The 17,731-nt window shown below is 34.2% G+C and overlaps 1 protein-coding gene across 3 annotated transcripts in view; it reads left to right on the top strand.

Annotated features, from left to right (window-relative positions):
* The window catches only part of Srpk1 (SRSF protein kinase 1), a 63,328-nt gene that overhangs the window by 20,417 nt on the left and 25,180 nt on the right, over positions 1-17,731 (top strand). For all 3 annotated transcript variants that reach the window (XM_015487621.2, XM_015487622.2, XM_048805190.1), the window contains 4 exons: positions 6,127-6,245; positions 7,735-7,843; positions 9,758-9,845; positions 10,963-11,050. In XM_015487621.2, the coding sequence (XP_015343107.1) occupies positions 6,127-6,245; positions 7,735-7,843; positions 9,758-9,845; positions 10,963-11,050 (404 nt within the window). The remainder of the gene's footprint in view (positions 1-6,126; positions 6,246-7,734; positions 7,844-9,757; positions 9,846-10,962; positions 11,051-17,731) is intronic.

The raw sequence follows: 17,731 nt of genomic DNA, 5'->3' as shown, positions 1-17,731 counted from the left end.
GGACTTAAACTTGTGAAACTCCTGCTTTTGCCACCTGAATAGTTGGTATTACAGATGTGTCTCTTTTTCTAGGTTGCCAGCACTTGCTGGGTTTTTTTTCCCTCTATTTTTGTGGACTTATACCTTTACTCCTTTCTTTCCATTTTATTGGCTTTGAACAGGGAAATGATGTAAATGCACTTGTTCAGTCCATTATCTAACTTGTTTCTAGCTTTTTGCTGTGGTGACTATCACTGTGTCCAAATCTTTGTGCACATCTTAAGTTTTCTCCCTAATTAAAAAAAATTAAAAAGATTATTTTGAAATAATCAAGATTCATAGGAAGTTGCAAAGTTAGTACAAAGAGGTACCCCATATCCTTCAGCTGATTGCTCCCACTGGTACTTCTTAATGTATTGATATAGGACTACAGTATCAAAATCAGGAAACTGACATTGGTATAAAGTGCATGTGTATATTAGGGTAAATATTTAGAAGTGAAATAGTTTATTTAAATATTTATCTTAGGGTAAATATTTAGAAGTGAAATAGTTCAAACTTGTGATTATTGCCAGATTATGTATATGTCTTATTTAGAACACTTGTTATAAGTAATCAAATTCAATCTCAGTCTATATTCTGGGATTAATAGATAGGGAGCTGTCCATGATGCTGGGCTTCGAATATATCTCCATAGATTTGCCTTTTTCTACCCCTAGCCAGTAAATGTTTTAACATTATTTTCTTTTCTTTCTTTTTTTTTTTTTAAAGAGAGAGAGAGAGACAGAGACAGAATTTTTTTAATATTTATTTTTTTAGTTTTCGGCGGACACAACATCTTTGTTTGTATGTGGTGCTGAGGATCGAACCTGGGCCGCACGCATGCCGGGCGAGTGCGCTTCCGCTTGAGCCACATCCTCCGCCCTAACATTATTTTCTTGTATTTTTTTTTACTTCATTCTCAGACATTATCTTTCCTTATTTGACAGCTGTCATTGTCTCTGACAACTCTGTGGTCCTTACTGATTAAAAATTCAAAAATAGAGCTTTTTCCAGCATTCATCTTTACCTTTGGAGGGATTCTAGTTGATCTTGTTGACTCATGGTGGGAGTAAGTTGGGTAGGGCCACGTGGTTGGCTGCCTTCCTAGATTGGAAGGTGGCAATTCCTGAGAGGAAATAATGTCAGGCAAAAAGTAACAGCCTGGTCTCTTCTGCAACAAAAAATTTCCCAATTTTTTAAATGATGTGAGTTTTGTGAGCCATTCTCATTGGAAAAGATTCCAGCAGTTCAGAATTATAGCATACAGGACAATAAAGAAACTCACGTTATGTTCCCCCATATCCCTTATACATTACTTTTTCCAAAGGAGAATCCTGTCAACAGTTGTTCATATCCTTGAAATTCCCTTGCATTTTATTTATATATATATATTAAAGTACATAGGTACATATAAAGGGAAGGGTGATAAATTAACTACAATATTATTCAGCTTCTTGTCTTTTTCATTTTACTAGTGTGTCTTAGAGAGCCTTTTTTTTTTTTTTTAATGGTAGTACCTTTCCATTAGGATATGCCATAATTTACTTCTGTGTTTTACAAATTATATTCATATTTCCTGCTTAATAAAAAAAAATTGGAATTTAGATGTTGTATGACATCACAGCATCTTTCCAAGGCACTGTTAAAAAGTTCCTGCGTAGGGCTGGGGTTGTAGCTCAGTGGCAGAGCACTTGGCCTAACATGTGTGAGGCACTGGGTTCAATCCTTAGCACCACATAAAAATAAATAAAGGTATTTTGTTCATCTACAACTACCCCCCCCCCAAAAAAAGTTTCTGCATAGAATTTTTGGGTTATTTTTTTCTGTTTGAAAGAATAGATACAAAATTTAGCATATATGATTATACAACCTGTATAACTCTACATCATGTACAATCAGAAGAATGAGAAGTTACACTCCATTTATGTATGATGTGTCAAAATGCATTCTAGTGTCTTGTATAAATAATTAGAATAAATAAAAGAAACAAAATCCAAAAATAAATATAAATATATATATTTAGAACATGATTGCTTGTTATCCAAAATGTCTATATATACTTTTCATTTATTTGAACTGTTTATTTCCCATAAAGTAGAGAAGTAAGTTAACTATACTTTCATGCATATACAAGTTTGTTCAAGCATTAAAACAGGTAGTTGTATTCCCTCCCATATCCATTTTATAGTAAGAGAGGCCATACAAAGTAACTCTTTGTAATAACTTGATGGGTAATGGCAATAAGATTCCCACATGTGAAGTCTTTTGGTTAGTAAAAATAATGCTGCTATGAATATGATCATACAAACTACTACTTGGTTGATAAGTAATAACAAAAGTGAAAACAACATAAAAGTTCATAAATTGATGAATGGTTAGATAAAATAATGGAATATTATTCAGCTATAAAAAGGAATAAAGTACTGATACATGTTCTAAAATAGATGAACCTTAAAAAACATTATGTAAGTGAAAGAAGTCAGTCACATAATACCACATAGTGTATGATTCTATTTATATGAATATCCAGAAGAGACAAGTTCATTGAGACAGAAGGTAGATGAGTGGTTGCTAGAGTCTGAGATGTGGATAATAGTGGCTGTTAGTGGTTTTGGGGTTCGTTAGGGAATGATGAAATGTTCTAAAGACAGATCATGATAAGATTGTGCAACTGAATATATTAATAAAAACATTGGGCTATACATCTTAGATGTATGAGTTTATGTTGTTTGAACTATAGAAGTTAAGAATAATTTACAGTCTTTTTTTCAAAATCAATCCACTAGTAGATTGTAAGCCATTTTGGAGGGTCACTAATAGAATTTATTTTTTTAAAAAATGGGAGCAAAAGGGTAGCTCACAGATCTTATTTAGGTGTATCAATTTCATGAAACATATAATCAAATAAAAATAGTTTGGGAGAGGGTTAGTTCTGGGGATTGAATCCAGGACCACTCTACACACTAAGCTAGATGTTCCCTTTGTATTTTGAGACAGAGGTCTCACTTAGTTGCCAAGACTGACTTCCAACTTGTGATCCTCTTGCCTCAGCCTCTCATAGCTGGGATTATAGGTTGTATACCTGTAAGGTGCCAAGCTTAAATACCATGCTCTTGATGATTACGAATGCATAGTATTTGCACACAAGAGGTCCTCAATAAAATTTTGATACTTAGGTGTTACTATTTATTTGGGTGACTAGTGATTAAGGTGAAAGAAGGGTAGTTAGGAATGAGGATTATACCAGAAATGGAAACCATAAAGTTGAAAGAATCCATAAATATAAGAAACATTTTAAACTTTTCTGTGTCAGCTCTCTCAATGTTGCCCAGGCTGGCCTCAAACTTGCCGTCCTCCTGCCTCCTGAGTAGCTGGTATTGCTGTTGTGCACTACTGTGCCCATTACTTTTTTCCCCCCTCTCCCTTTTGAACAGGAATAGCAAATTCTTGAGGCATGAAATAGATAATGAAGGGTTTAAAAGCATAGACTGTTTTGGAATTCTCCTTTTTTATTCTAGGAAGAATAATCTTTAGTTTCTAATGTTAATTAACTTGGATTTCCAATAGCATTTTTTTCAGATTTTTATACAGTCTTTTAATGCTCATCAGAGTTAAGAGTGGTCTTGAATTCTTTAATGTTGTCATTTTATTTTTCTTTGAAGATCTAATGGTAACTGTCTCTGTTTCCTGAAATTTTCTTTTTGTTTTTGTTTTGATTTTTTTTTTTTTTATGACAGGCTTTTTTCAATTGTTTGATTTTCTTAATGGACATCATGTAAAAGGAGGCATTGCTTAAAAACCTGGATAACTTGAAAAAGCTAAGACTATGCAAGGGTCAGAGGAAATTTAAAACTACAAATAATATCCTTAAGATTGAAAAAAAAGGAGGCAATACATCATTGAAACAAAATAGAAATCTTAAAAAAATGTTCAAGAGGAAAAAATGATAATTTAAAAAGTTAGAAATTTAAAAGACAAGTTAGGAAGATAAATCTGAAGAGTAGAACAAAAACTAAAGAGGTAAAGAAAAAAATTAATGGAGCATGCCAGAGGGTTCAGTAGCTGCAAAGATAGTTCTAAAGAGAATAGAAATAAACAAGAGGATTAAATTTTCAGTGAAATACAGGAAATTTCCCCAAATTGAATATGAGTCTAATTTGCAAGGGAACACAAGGTACTTAGCAAGATAGACTCCCCACTTTTTTAAAGTTGTAGACGGACACATAATATCTTTATTTTTATGTGGTGCTGAGGATCAAACCCAGTGCCTCACAAATGCAAGGCAAGCATTTTACCACTCAGCTACAGCCCCAATCCTGCAGGATAGACTTTTTAAAAAACCATTCAGAAGGGCTAGAGTTGTAGCTCAGTGTACAGCACTTGCCTAGCATGTGTGAAGCACTGGGTTTGATTCTTGGCACTGTGTATAAATAAATAAAATAAAGGTTCATCAACAAATTTAAAAAAAAAATTTAATTTCAGAAAACTTTAGACCGTAAAGATAAAAGAGAAGATCTTTAAAAAATAACTTTTCAGAGAGAAAAACAAGCCCTCTTTCCAGGACTCAAGAAGCTAAAGGTCAACAGAGATGTATTTTATACTTGAACTAAAAATTAAGGATGAGGATAAAATAAAGATTTGATACATCCTAATAAATTTACCTCCCATGCACCTATTCCGCAAAGTTACCGACAAATATATATGTTACAAACGAGTAAATTAAGAGAGAACTGTGGGATCCAGGATTGGAAAATCCAAAATACAGGACAGTGGTAACTTTAAAATTTTTTTTAGTTGTAAAAGAACTTAATACCTTTTTTTTTAAGTATTATTTTTTTTAGTTGTAGTTGGATATCATGCCTTTATTTTATTTATTTATTTTTATGAGGTGCTGAGGATGGAACCCAGCACCTCACGTGTTAGGCAAGTGCTCTACCACTGAGCCACAACTCCAGCCTCCTGCCCTTCAAGATTTAACACATACCACAAATAGAGGATGGTTAGACTGACCACCAAAATCTAAATCATTAATCATGCTTGCCTACATGTTTCTTATTTCTCAATAGTCCAAATAACTGGTTTTGTATTTTTTTCTGCTAAATTGAGTTTTTGAAAACGTAAATAAATATTTTTAAATGGGGATTAAATTTTCTTTTCACAAAACTCTCAAAAGGAATGCTAAGCCAGGCATGCAACAGCATGTGCTGTTGCATGCCTGTAATCTCAGCAACTCCATAGTCTGAGGCAAGAGGATGCCAAATTCAAGGCAAGCCTCAGCAATTTAGAAATACAGGAAATAAAAAATTAAAAGGAGAGCTCGGCATGGTGGCATAAGCAAATAAAATAAAGGACCATCAACAACTAAAAAAAATAAAAATAAGAAAAAGTATTCATGGCCAAGACTTAGACGGAAAAGCCCCAAAATGTTAATAGTTGTTCAGACTAGGGGTGCCTTTAAACAAGTGTTTTCCAGCAGTTCTACATTTTATTTGTTATTTTTACAAATGAGGGAATATTTTGACCCCTATCTGGTAGTCTAACTTTAGGAAAATAATTATAGATACAGAATAAACATTATCCAGAAATATTCAACACCTTTATTTTTAGTAATGAAAAATCATATAAAAGTTAAATGTTCAGGTAACTAGAATGTGCCAAAGTAAATGGTGGTATTTCTGAATGAACTGTGTTAAGATTTAAAAGATTACCTAAAAATAACGAAAGATAGAATAGAAAAAGCAGGAAACAAAATGTTTATGCAATATATGATTACAGATAAATATTTTTATAAATTTACAACAATACTAGAGGAAAATCAGTAATTTCTCAGTGACTATATTTAGACGTTAAGATTCAGGTAATTTTTCCCCTTTGTACTCTTGTATATTTTCCAAATTTTATTTAGTTATCAGGTATGAACTAACTTTAAAAACTAGTTTTTTCCCTAACACAAAGTAAAGCTATAGCTATGGTTTTTAGGCTCCTACTTGATAAGATTTTTTTTATATGTGTCTCAAAATTGGGGGGGGGGTTGCTAATGATATTTTCTTCAAGCCCTCTTTTCTTTGGTTTATATGGAATAAATGTATTTGTGTCATTTCTTAGATCTGAAACTCAACACCGAGGCTCTGCTCCCCATTCTGAGAGTGATATACCAGAGCAGGAAGAGGAGATTCTAGGATCTGATGATGATGAGCAGGAAGACCCTAATGATTATTGTAAAGGTAAGTTTGTTAGGGGATATACAGTAAGATTTCCCATTACTCATTTAGATATTTTGTCTATCAGAATAAGCACAGTTTTAATGCTTTTCTTGAAGATACAGGAATAGTGTTTGCTCTTGATTTGATATAAGGCATCAAAGCCAAATTTTATATTAAATGTTTATTTCTTTTTTAAAATGTTAGTACATATTACCTTAGAAATTTTCAGACATATATTAAATAAAAAAGAAAAGCTGTGGGCTGGGGATGTGGCTTAAGTGTAGCGCACTCACCTAGCATGTGTGAGGCACTGGGTTTGATTCTCAGCATCAAGTAAAAATAAATAAAGATATTGTGTCCATCTAAAACTAAAAAAAAAAAAAAAGAAAAGCTGTTTTCAGTGCTGTAAACAAGTATAATATTTTGGTGTGTGTATATACTTTTTTAAATACCTTATTACTTTTTTCTCATCTCATGATAACTGCTTAGATAAGTTAAACTGGAATCACAGGTACATAAACTATGTCATCAGATTGCTTCTATCTTTTCTGTTTCTTGGTGAGATTTCTCAGGATCCTTGAGGTAGGAACTTATAATCGAATATATTGTACTATCTAGGATAAGAAGTTGCTTGCTGAGTTCATATATTTATTTATTTTAGTTATAGTTGGACATAATACCTTTATTTTATTTATTTATTTATTTTATGTGGTGCTGGGGATCGAACCCAGTGTCTCCCATGTGCTAGGTGAGTGCTCTACTGACAAGCCACAACCCCAACCCCAATCTGTTGGGTTTTGAGTGGCAAAAGTAACCTTATACAAAACCTTATTTTTGGGGATGGGGTTCTTTTGAAGAGCATCACTTGCTCAATTTAAAATCTTACTAAGATTTTATGGGGCTAGGAAAGATAGTAGAATGAATCAGACATTATTAACCTATGTATATATATGATAAAACAACTGGTGAGATTCTACATCATGTACAATCAGAAAAATGAGAAATTGTACTCCATTTATGTGTGATGTATCATAATGCATTCTATGTCAGGTTTCCATGGAATCTCTATACTACTTTCCATATTGGCTGCACCAATTTGCAGTCCCACCAGCCATGTATGAGTACTTTTTTCCCCACATCCTCGCCAACACTTGTTGTTGTCTGTCTTCATAATAGCTGCCATTCTGACTGGAGTGAGATGATATCTTAGAGTAGTTTTGATTTGCATTTCTCTGATTGCTAGAGATGATGAGCATTTTTTCATATATTTGATGATTGTATAATTAAAACAAATTTTAAAATCTTAAGATTTGTTTGTAACATAAACTCAATAATACTGTGTGGCTAATTTGACATATAAGGTTTGACATATAATCTATTGAATTGATTTTATAGGAGAAACTTTTGATAAAAGGCATATAAATGTTCAAAAATGGGATATAAGATACCTTTTCTTACTATTTTATTCTCATCCTGGTTCTTCTTATATTCTTTCTCTTTTTCCTTCCAGGAGGTTATCATCTTGTGAAAATCGGAGATCTGTTTAATGGGAGATATCATGTAATCCGAAAGTTAGGCTGGGGACATTTCTCAACAGTGTGGTTATCATGGGATATTCAGTAAGTTTTACTGGTCCTTAAAAAAAATTTTACTTAAATGATACCTCCATGTTTTTGTCTGATTTCCCAGAGATGGTCTGGGCTTCAGTCTGTCTATCTCTAGATTGGTTGGTTGATTTCTTTTCCATATATATGTGGGAGAGTTTAGGGGCTTTTTTTTTTTTTTTTTAAGACTGATTTCTTGAACAGAATTTTGTTGTTGAAAGTAATCGTTTTGGGGGGCAGGGAGGTACCAGGGATCGAACTCGGAGGCACTCACCACTGAGCCACATCCCCAGCTGTATTTTGTATTTTATTTAGGGGGAGGGAGTCACTGAGTTGATTAGTTCCTCGTTTTTGCTAAGGCTGGCTTTGAACTTGTGATCCTCCTGCCTTAGCTTCTCAAGCCACTGGGATTATAGGCGTGTGCCACCATGTCTGGTGAAAAGTAATCTTTATGTTCTTGGACAAATCACTTTTCTGGTCATCAAGAATCAGTAATATATATTCTTCCCCACCTTGGGCACAGGAGATTGATTAAATTACTATCAGCAAAATACTTGGAGCTCCCAAATTCAAAGCCTTGCCAAATATTCAATTGTGTGTAAATTAATAATTGTCTTCTCACTCAAGTATTGTTAAATTTTTGGATAATGTTAGACCAACCTTTGTGAAATTATTTTTGTAACAGATTTGGTCAATTATGCACTTAAAATTTTTCTTTATATAAAAATTATAGACAATAAAAATACCTCTGTAACATTGAATATTTAGCTAAGCATGTATCATCTTTTATTTACTTTTATGACTTACAAGATTTTATTTTATAAAATAAAGTGTTTTACATCCTGTAGACCAAAACCAATTTTTCTTTTAACTGAATCTTTTTTGTCACATTTTCAATACTTAGACAAAACATCACTGGGGAAAAAAAAAAAAAAACCCTCAGTGTGACTACGCCTGGCTGAGGCCCTATCTTTGATGAGACAGTAATTGCTATCTGTGTACCTCACTATATATATATATATATATATATTTGTGTTTTTGTGTGTGTGTTTGTGTTTTTGTCATTTCTGGGCCACATCTCCAGCCCTTTTGCATATTTTATTTGAAGACAGGATCTTGCTAAATTGCTTAGGGTCTAGGTAAGTTGCTGAGGCTGACCTTAAACTTGTAATCCTCCTGCCCCAGGCTTCCAGGCCGCTGGGATTATAGGCATGAGTTACTGCGCATAGCTTGTGTCATTTTGTTTTCATCCAAGTATTCCTTTTGGTTCTCTCTCTCTCTCTCTCTCTCTTTTGTGCTGGGGATCAAACCCTGAGCTTTGTGCATGCAAGGCAAGCACTTGACCAACTGAGCTACACCCCCAGCCCTCTTCTGGCTTCTTGTAGTAAAGTGTGGTATAGCTTTTATCCTTTTAACTTTTGCCATATAGATGTGTACGCAGTACTTCTGATTTGATGAGGTTTTTCCTCTTATTTGTTCTAGTTTCTTGGTTTTACTTGGAATTCAGGGGGTTATTAAGAAGGTAGATTTAGCTTAGAGAAAAGATTCAGTGACAGGTTATCTGAGGATAGATTGTTTTCTTCCTGTAAATAAAATCTGGGCAGTGCCTTTAATAGTTATAAGCAATCCTCTACTTTTGTCTACAGGGAAATATGAAATCAGTATTTGTATTTGTTCACTGTGTCTCAGTTATAATAAAATCTTAGCTTCCAAAAGTGAGAGTAGGCTGGGTTCAGTGGCACCTGTCTGTAATCCCAGTAGCTCAGGAGGCTTTGGCAGGAGGGTTTCAGAGTTCAAAGCCAGCCTCAGCAATGGTGAGGTGCTAAGCAACTCAGTGAGACTGAAGTGCCCCTGAATTCAATCCTCCGTACCAAAAGAAAAAATTGAGGGCAGCATGTTTAGTCTTAATTGCTTATGTTTGTTTCTTAGAGGGAAGAAGTTTGTGGCAATGAAAGTAGTTAAAAGTGCTGAACATTATACTGAAACAGCTCTAGATGAAATCCGGTTGCTGAAATCAGTGAGTATTATATTTATGAACTGCAAAAAGCATTATAAAGTTTTATAAGATACTAAGTGGTAGACTCTTTAACATGGCAAAATTTTTAGTATACTTCTAATAGCCTAAGGAAATTGAGGAAGAGGACAATATTTGCACATTCTAGTCATGTAGTTGGGAATTGTTATGACATGCTGTTGTAAGAATTCTCCCTACGCAGAGAGAGACCCCCAAAATTTTTCAAACAGATCTTTATTGAGCATGTTTTGTATGCCAGATCATGGTAAGAATACTCCCTATACACACAGACACCCCAAAATTTTTTCAAACAAATAAAACTTTATTGAGCATGGTTTATATGCCATAAATATTTATGTCTTCTACTGTGGTTAAAAGGAAAGTTATGTGATTACATTTGGAACATCTATTTTATGTTTAAAAATATGTAACATAAAAAATAAATACTGCATTCATTAATTCCATCTTAACCTGGAAACTTGAGCAGATTTTATCCAAAAAAATTATCACTTTGTTACAAATTAAGAGGAAATCAGTGTGATAAAAATTAGAGAACCTGGATTTTGTTTCATCTTTATCCTGGTATCTTCTTTATCACTTCTTCTTCTTCTTCTTTTTTTTTCGCTTTCTGCCCCTCAGTGTTTCATTCATTTTATGAATGTTGGACCAGGAAATCTCTAAGGCAGTGTGCCAGTTTATGATGAGAATAAGGAGCATGTGCCCAAAAGCAATTCAGTGTACTGTTTAGTTTGTTTGTTTGTTTTCTTTTTTTTTTTTTTTTTTTTTTTTTTTGTGCTGGGGATCCAACCCAGGGCCTTGTGCATGCAGGGCAAGCATTCTACCAACTGAGCTATATCCCCAGCCCCACTGTACTGTTTATTTAAAAAAGTTTTTGGATTTGAATCCTGTGAAAGCTCCTTAATTCCTCATAACTTGGTAACCAGCAATTGATTTGGAGGCAGCACTTCAAGTTACAAAATAGTTGAATTAGAAAATTAGTGTATATATTTATAGGAGCCCATTCTTGGAGTTGGGTTGCTACAGGTATTCTTCCTCTACCATTTGGCTTATTTCTGTGCTTTTTCCCTCTTGATGAATATTATCTCTTCCCTTTGTACAGGTTCGCAATTCAGATCCTAATGATCCAAATAGAGAAATGGTTGTTCAACTACTGGATGACTTTAAAATATCAGGAGTTAATGGAACACGTATCCTTTTAAGAACTTATTCTTAAATAAATCAGGAATTGACTTTATCCCAGAGAAAGGAGCTGGATTTGTACAAATTGCGCTTATGTGATTTCTTAGTAAATAAAATATAAAATTACCTTCTTTTATTGAACTTTTCTGATTTATGTCTATTTTTGTGTGGCATGCTTTTTCAGGATATTCTTTTGGGTTTCCATCTTAGAAAAATCAAAGCAAATCCAAAGGAACCATTTTTTAAAAAAAAAAATAGCTTTGTGTTACTAAATAAATATTTTATGATCTTTACCAACTATCACAGAAATTTTAGGGGAAGTAATTTATTTGTGTGTGAAAACTAATAGATAAATAAGATTTTAAGTCATGATTTTATTTTTTCACCAGATCTTAATATTGAAGAGGCTGCAGATGTAGCTTTTGTTTTGAATTTGATTGTTTGCATTCTGTTGTAATGGAAAAACTGACTTATTAAATGGTTTTATATAGATTTTTAGAATTTTAGTGTTGGAGGGAACCTTAACTGATTTTCTTTCTTTATGTGTTTTTCGTTTGTTTGTTTTTAATTTTAGATGGACAACATGCCTTTATTTTGTTTGTTTATTTTTTATGTGGTGCTAAGGATTGAACCCAGTGCCTCACACATGCTAGGCAAGCGCTCTGTCACTGATTTTCTTCATAATTTTCTTCATAAGTTAACTGATCAATCTGATGTGCAGTGAGCTACTTGAAAGGTTATTGGTTAAGAAAGCCTGTCAGATTTTTCAAAATCTGAAAAATTCAGATTGGAGAATCTAAAATTATTTGTTAAGTAGCTAACCTAAAAATGGATAAGGAAGCCAGGAGTGGTGGCTACTAGGGAGACTAAGGTAGAAGGATAACAAATTTGAGGCCAGCCTGGGCAACTTAATGACACAGTGTCTCAAAAATAAAATTTTAAAAGATTTGGGGCTATAACTTGGTGGTAGAGTGCTTTTCCTGGCATCCCTCAGGTCCCAAGTTCAATTCATAGTAATACGCACACAAGCGAAGCTTAAGGAAAGACATGTCATATATCATTCTGTTTTTCATGTCTGTTTAGCTTTTCTGGACACACATTTTTAACTGGTGAGGGTTTTGTTTTTGTTATTGAGATGGGATACAAATGGCTGTGTAGTTTCATGTGCCTGTGGGAAGAGGTTTGGACAGATAAGCAGGAAGAAAGGATGAGGAAAAAGAGGTATTATCGTGAAAAGGCTTATCATTCTGAAGTTTTGAATCATTCCCTTAGAGAAGTACAAATCAGAAACCCACGATTGCTAAGTAAAATCGCTGACATTCATCTTAAAACAGTATTTTACCTATTGTGGACACTTTGTAGGTGGTTCCATGTGTGTGCGTGAGAGTGTGTAGATGGTTCTGTGTGTGTGCGTGCGTGCCTGTGTGTTGTTTCAAAGTAATAAAAAGGTTATATAAAATCTATGCAGGGTGTCATGATAGCCATTAGGTTCTGTCTTGTTATTCAGTTTTATAATGTTTGTCAAATTGCGCCAGATTTCTTTACTGATTTGGTAAAATTACAAGTAAAACTATAGAAATATTCTACATATTCTCCTTAGTAATATTGAGTACCTTTGTTGAACTATAAGGAAAAAGTCTTTTTTAAAAAAATATTTATTTAGTTGTAGATGGACACACAGTATCTTTATGTGGTGCTGAGGATTGAACTCAGTGCCTCACATATGCAAGGCAAGCGCTTTACCACTGACCTACAGCCCCAGCCCCAAGAAGAAGGCTTTTTAAAAAATTATCAATAGATTTGAATTTCAAGTTTAAGGTATTTTTGAAATATTACTATGTGATTTCTGTTCACTTTTTAATTATTTTCTCCCCTGTACTTAGCCATTTCTCTCTGTTCTTCCTCCTGCGTATCTCCCAGCTGTCTTTGCTTCTGCATTATTTGCTACTATTACAAAATTTAAAAAGATATTACTCAGAGCTGTGTTAAGGGTTAACTGATTATGTCATTCACCTATCTTTATCCCTTTTCACAGCATAGCACACCTACAGATGAAGCTGTATAACTGCATTTTTCTTTGTGTCTGAAAACTGCTTTTTTTCTAGATGATTCTTCTTTCTCATATTAAAATATAAAAGATCCTGAACTAGATACTTAGTATCGACTTCAGTATTAAATAAGTTAATTCTATTTCCATGGCCTTTAAGAAGAATTAATAAGGAATAATAGCTGGTATCTATATAATGACATTAAGCCAGTGAGTCATTATTGGCTACCTATACATCTAAGTCTTCAAGATGCCTTTTTAAAAAAAAAAAAAAAAAAAAACTATGTACTTAGTCTCTATTGCTAACTCCTCTTATTCTTAGTGTACCCTAAACATGGCTCTTTTTCCCCAGTATTTTTTATTGGTGCAAATTGTTGGATATAATGATGGTATTTGTTGTTATATATTTATACATGCACACAGTGTAACAGTATAATTTGGCCAATATTATTCCCTAGTATTTCCGGTTTTTATCTCTCTCCCCCTGGCCCCTTTCTTCTGCATTACTTCTTCCTTTGATTTTCATGATCCTAACCATGGCTGTTACTCAGTGATGTTATTAGCCTTTTGTTGTTTTTTTCACACCTTCTCCTCAATTTGGGGTGGGGAGTACCGGGGATTGAACTCAGGGGTAGTCAACCACTGAGGCACATCCCTAGCCCTATTTTGTATTTTATTTAGAGACAAAGTCTCTCAGAATTGCTTAGCACCTTGCTTTTGCTGAGGCTGGCTTTGAACTCAGAGATCCTCCTTCCTTTGCCTCCTGAGCTACTGGGATTACAGGTGTGACACCGCTCCCAGCTCCTCAATATATATTATATATTTTTAAAGATGGACAACATCTTTATTTTTATTTATTTATTTTATGTGGTGCTGAGGATCGAACCCTGTGCCTCACATGTGCGAGGCAAGCACTCTACCACTGAGCTATAACCCCAGCTCCCTCAATATATTTTTTAATGTATTATTTTTGAGTTTAGTTATTACTGTTTCTTCTGACTTGTCATGTCAAACTTCTTTCACCCAAGTTATCTGACTCATCCATTTTGATCTATAACCAGTTATGACATTCTTCTATCCGTTTTTTTTAAAGCTACTAAATATGTCACGATTTTTATTGCTAAAAATTAAAACATGTCAAATTGTAATTTGTTTTTTCTCAACAATTAAGAGGATTGTAGCTGTAGCTCAGTGGTAGAGCACCCTTGGGTTCAAACCCCAGTACTGCTGGGGGTGGGGGTGGTCTTAAAATTTTTTTATCTTTTTTGTTTTGTTTTAAGCAGTTTGCATTTTTAAAAAACTTGTTTTGGTAAATTTCAAACAAAATAAGTAGAATAGTTTTATAAATCCTCACAGATCCATTACCCATTACAGCATTTATCTCATAACCAATCTTATTAGAGTGTATCTCTAAAAGACAAGGGATCTCAAAAATTATAACCTGAACAACAAAAAAGAAGACTAGTTTCTTGTCATCAAGTTTCTCTAGTCACAGAGTCAGTGTTTCAGTTTCTCCAAATGCTTCATGCTTTCTTTTCTCATTTTTTCCCTAATGTATTAAATATATTTTAACCTTGTACAACCATTCCAGCATCCATCATTATAACTTTCTTGCAGTGTCTTTTGTGTGAGTTGATTTTTTGTAACAAAATATCTAAATTCCTTTTGTATTTCCTTTTGTGTAGACTATACTATGTGGTTACCACAGGGATTAGATTTACTGACCTAAAATCTTTGAACATTTTGAACAGATTTGAATTTATACGAGCTTAACTTCACTATCATACAAAAACTACTTTAATTTGCTCCATGCTCACTCCTTGGTTATTGTTGTTACAGAATTATCTTTATATATTATGTTCCCCCAAATAAAAACTAGTAATTCCTTCAGAAGAATAGTGGTTTTTAATGTAGTTGGAGAGCACTTGTCTAGTATGCAGGAAGCCCTGGATTTCATCCCAAGCACCACCAAAAGAAAAAAGAAAGAAAAAAGGGTCTTTAAATTATGTAGAAAACAAAATGTGGAGTTATAAACCAAAGGTACAGTAATACTAGCTTTCATAATTGCCTGTGTATTTACCTTGAGATCATTATTTTTTCATACGGCTTTTGAGTTTCTGTCCTTTCATTTTACTTTGTAGGACTCTGTTGAGGGTTCCTTGCAAGGAACATCTAGTGGTATAAATTCCACTATTCACTGTTGATATGTGAGTGTCTTAATTTCTCCCTCACTTTTTTTTTTGTACCTGGGATTGAACCCAGGAGCCTCATATCCAGTCCTTTTTGTATTTTATTCAGAGATACTAGATACTTAGAGATAGGATCTTGCTGAGGCTGCCTTTGAACTCACCATCCTCCTGCCTCAGCCTCCCCAGCCACTTGGATTACAGGTGTGAGTCACCGCACCCATCTTCTTTCTCCCTCAGTTTTGAAAGATGGTTTTGCTAGAAGAGGGACAGTCTTTCTTTCACCACTTTGACTATATTGGCCCACTGCCTTCTAGCCTCCAACGTTTCTTATGAAAAATTTGCTGATAATCTTACATCTGACAGATCTCTTCTCGCAATTTTCAAGATTCTTTCTTTCTCTAGTTTGAGTATAATATACCTTGGTGTGAATCTTATTTTTGCTTGTCCTATGATGTGGATTTTTTGAGTTTATCTTATTTTTAATTCTCTGAGCTCCTTGGATGTTTATATTTGTGTCTTTCAGTAAATTTGGGACTTTTCAGTCATTATTTCTTCAAATATTCTCTCTGTCCCTTTCTGATTTTCTTCTAAGACTGCCATAAATGGGCCACTTCATTGTACTCTTATCTTTTCTTTCTGTTCCTCAGACTCAATATATCATTAACATTGTTCTGTCTTCAAGTTTGCCTATTCTTTTTTCTGCCTGCTCAAGTCTGCCTTGGAATTCCTCTAGTGAATTTTTCGTTTCATTTGTACTTTTGACCTCCAAATTTCTTTTCGGTTACTTTATTTCTTTCTCTTTATTGATAACTTGTTTTGTTCATACATCACTTTCTTGACTTTTTCCACATTAGTTGTTTCAAAGACTTTAATAGATTTGCCGTCAGGTCTTTTTTAGGAACAGTTTTTGTTTCTTTCAGATAAGCCACAATTTGTTGAAAACTGGACATTAACTCTTGCATGGTAACTCTAGAAATCAGATTCTGCCCCTTCTTCAGGGTTTGCTGTGCTTTTGTTTGGATTTTACTATCACAAAAATCTCTGTGAAGGATCAGCCTAAGACGTAAATTAATGGTCTTCTCAGGTTTTTTTGGAGAGCCTGTATCTTTCTCTGGGCATGCATAGTCAATTTGTCAATGTATGCAATTGCTCTCAAACATTCCAGTCTTTAAGTCTGGCTTCTAAAGGGGAATCAGAAAAATGAAGATGAAGAAAAGGGCAATGACCCTTTAAATCTCTGTAAGTCACTTGGTATGGCAGGGGCTTGAAGCAGTTAAAGGTGTAAAAGTGTATCTTTTTATACCTCATTTCTCTGATTAGAAGCTGTGGTCAGAGAACAGATCCTTGATGTTTAGTTCAGTATCCTTTTTGTGCACCCTGGCTCCTCCTGCAAGCTATGTGCAGGGCTACCTCCACAGGTCTGAAAGTAGGCAAATGGTAGCTGCTACTGTGCTGAAATTGACCAAAATCAACCACCATTTACCATCCAAGTCTTCCCTTGGAAGTTGAAAGCTTCCAGTATACTTCCAGAATTTCAAATAATTACATCAGAAGGATCTGCCAGTGCAACACCTAGGAGAGAAATAGGTTACTGGGGTGGATTCCTGTTCCACCAGAACCCTCTCTGTTTGTTTGTTTGTTTGTTTTGAGTTAGGATCCACATGAGCTCTTTGGCAGTTTTTTTTTTTAATTTATTTTTTAATTATAGGTAGACATAATATCTTTATTTTATGTGGTGCTGAGGATTGAACCTAGTGCCTCACATGCTAGGTGAGTGTTCTACCTCTGAGCTACAACCCCAGCCTGGCTTTCTTTATTATCTGGCTCATCAGGATGTTCCAGGCTTTTTTTGTACATTTCCTCTAGAATCAAACATTTCTCTAGTTCTATTTTGTGAGAAATGGCATCCAGAATCTTAAGCGCTACGCTTTGCTACTGAATTAAACATTGCCATTATTTTTTATGATGTCTTGATTTGTTGCAAAAAGTAGTGCCTTCCTTCTTCCCCTCCCTTTTTTGGGGGGTTGCTTGAGATTCCTCTCACAGCTTACTCTTGTGGCTGAGTAAATTTGGTTGTTTGGATTGTTTTTTCTCCATGTATCTCATTTTGAATGTTTTCAATTGCTGTAGCTTTTCACTAATTTTATTTTTATTCTTATCTGCCATTTATCCCATTCAGTGTATTTTCATTTCTTACATTGTACTTTAATGAGTTATAGTAATTTTGGATATGTTTTCCTGCATTTTTGCTGCAATTCTAGAATAATGATAATAAGATAATGTAAAACATGTTTAAAGATAATGCCAAACATGTTGTTGACTGCTGGAAAGCTTGCATTCCTATAAATCTTGACCTTCATTCTTGGGTGCACAGTGCTTGATTTAGAGCTAAACATTCCTCTTTACTGAGTCAGGACCTTCCTGAATACTCTACCCAATGCCCTGGGACAGTT

Source organism: Marmota marmota, unplaced genomic scaffold, assembly GCF_001458135.2.
Source record: "Marmota marmota marmota unplaced genomic scaffold, marMar, whole genome shotgun sequence".
Classification (NCBI taxonomy): Eukaryota; Metazoa; Chordata; class Mammalia; order Rodentia; family Sciuridae; genus Marmota; species Marmota marmota.
Note: the sequence above shows the minus strand (reverse complement) of the source record. Positions and strands in the feature narration are given on the sequence as shown.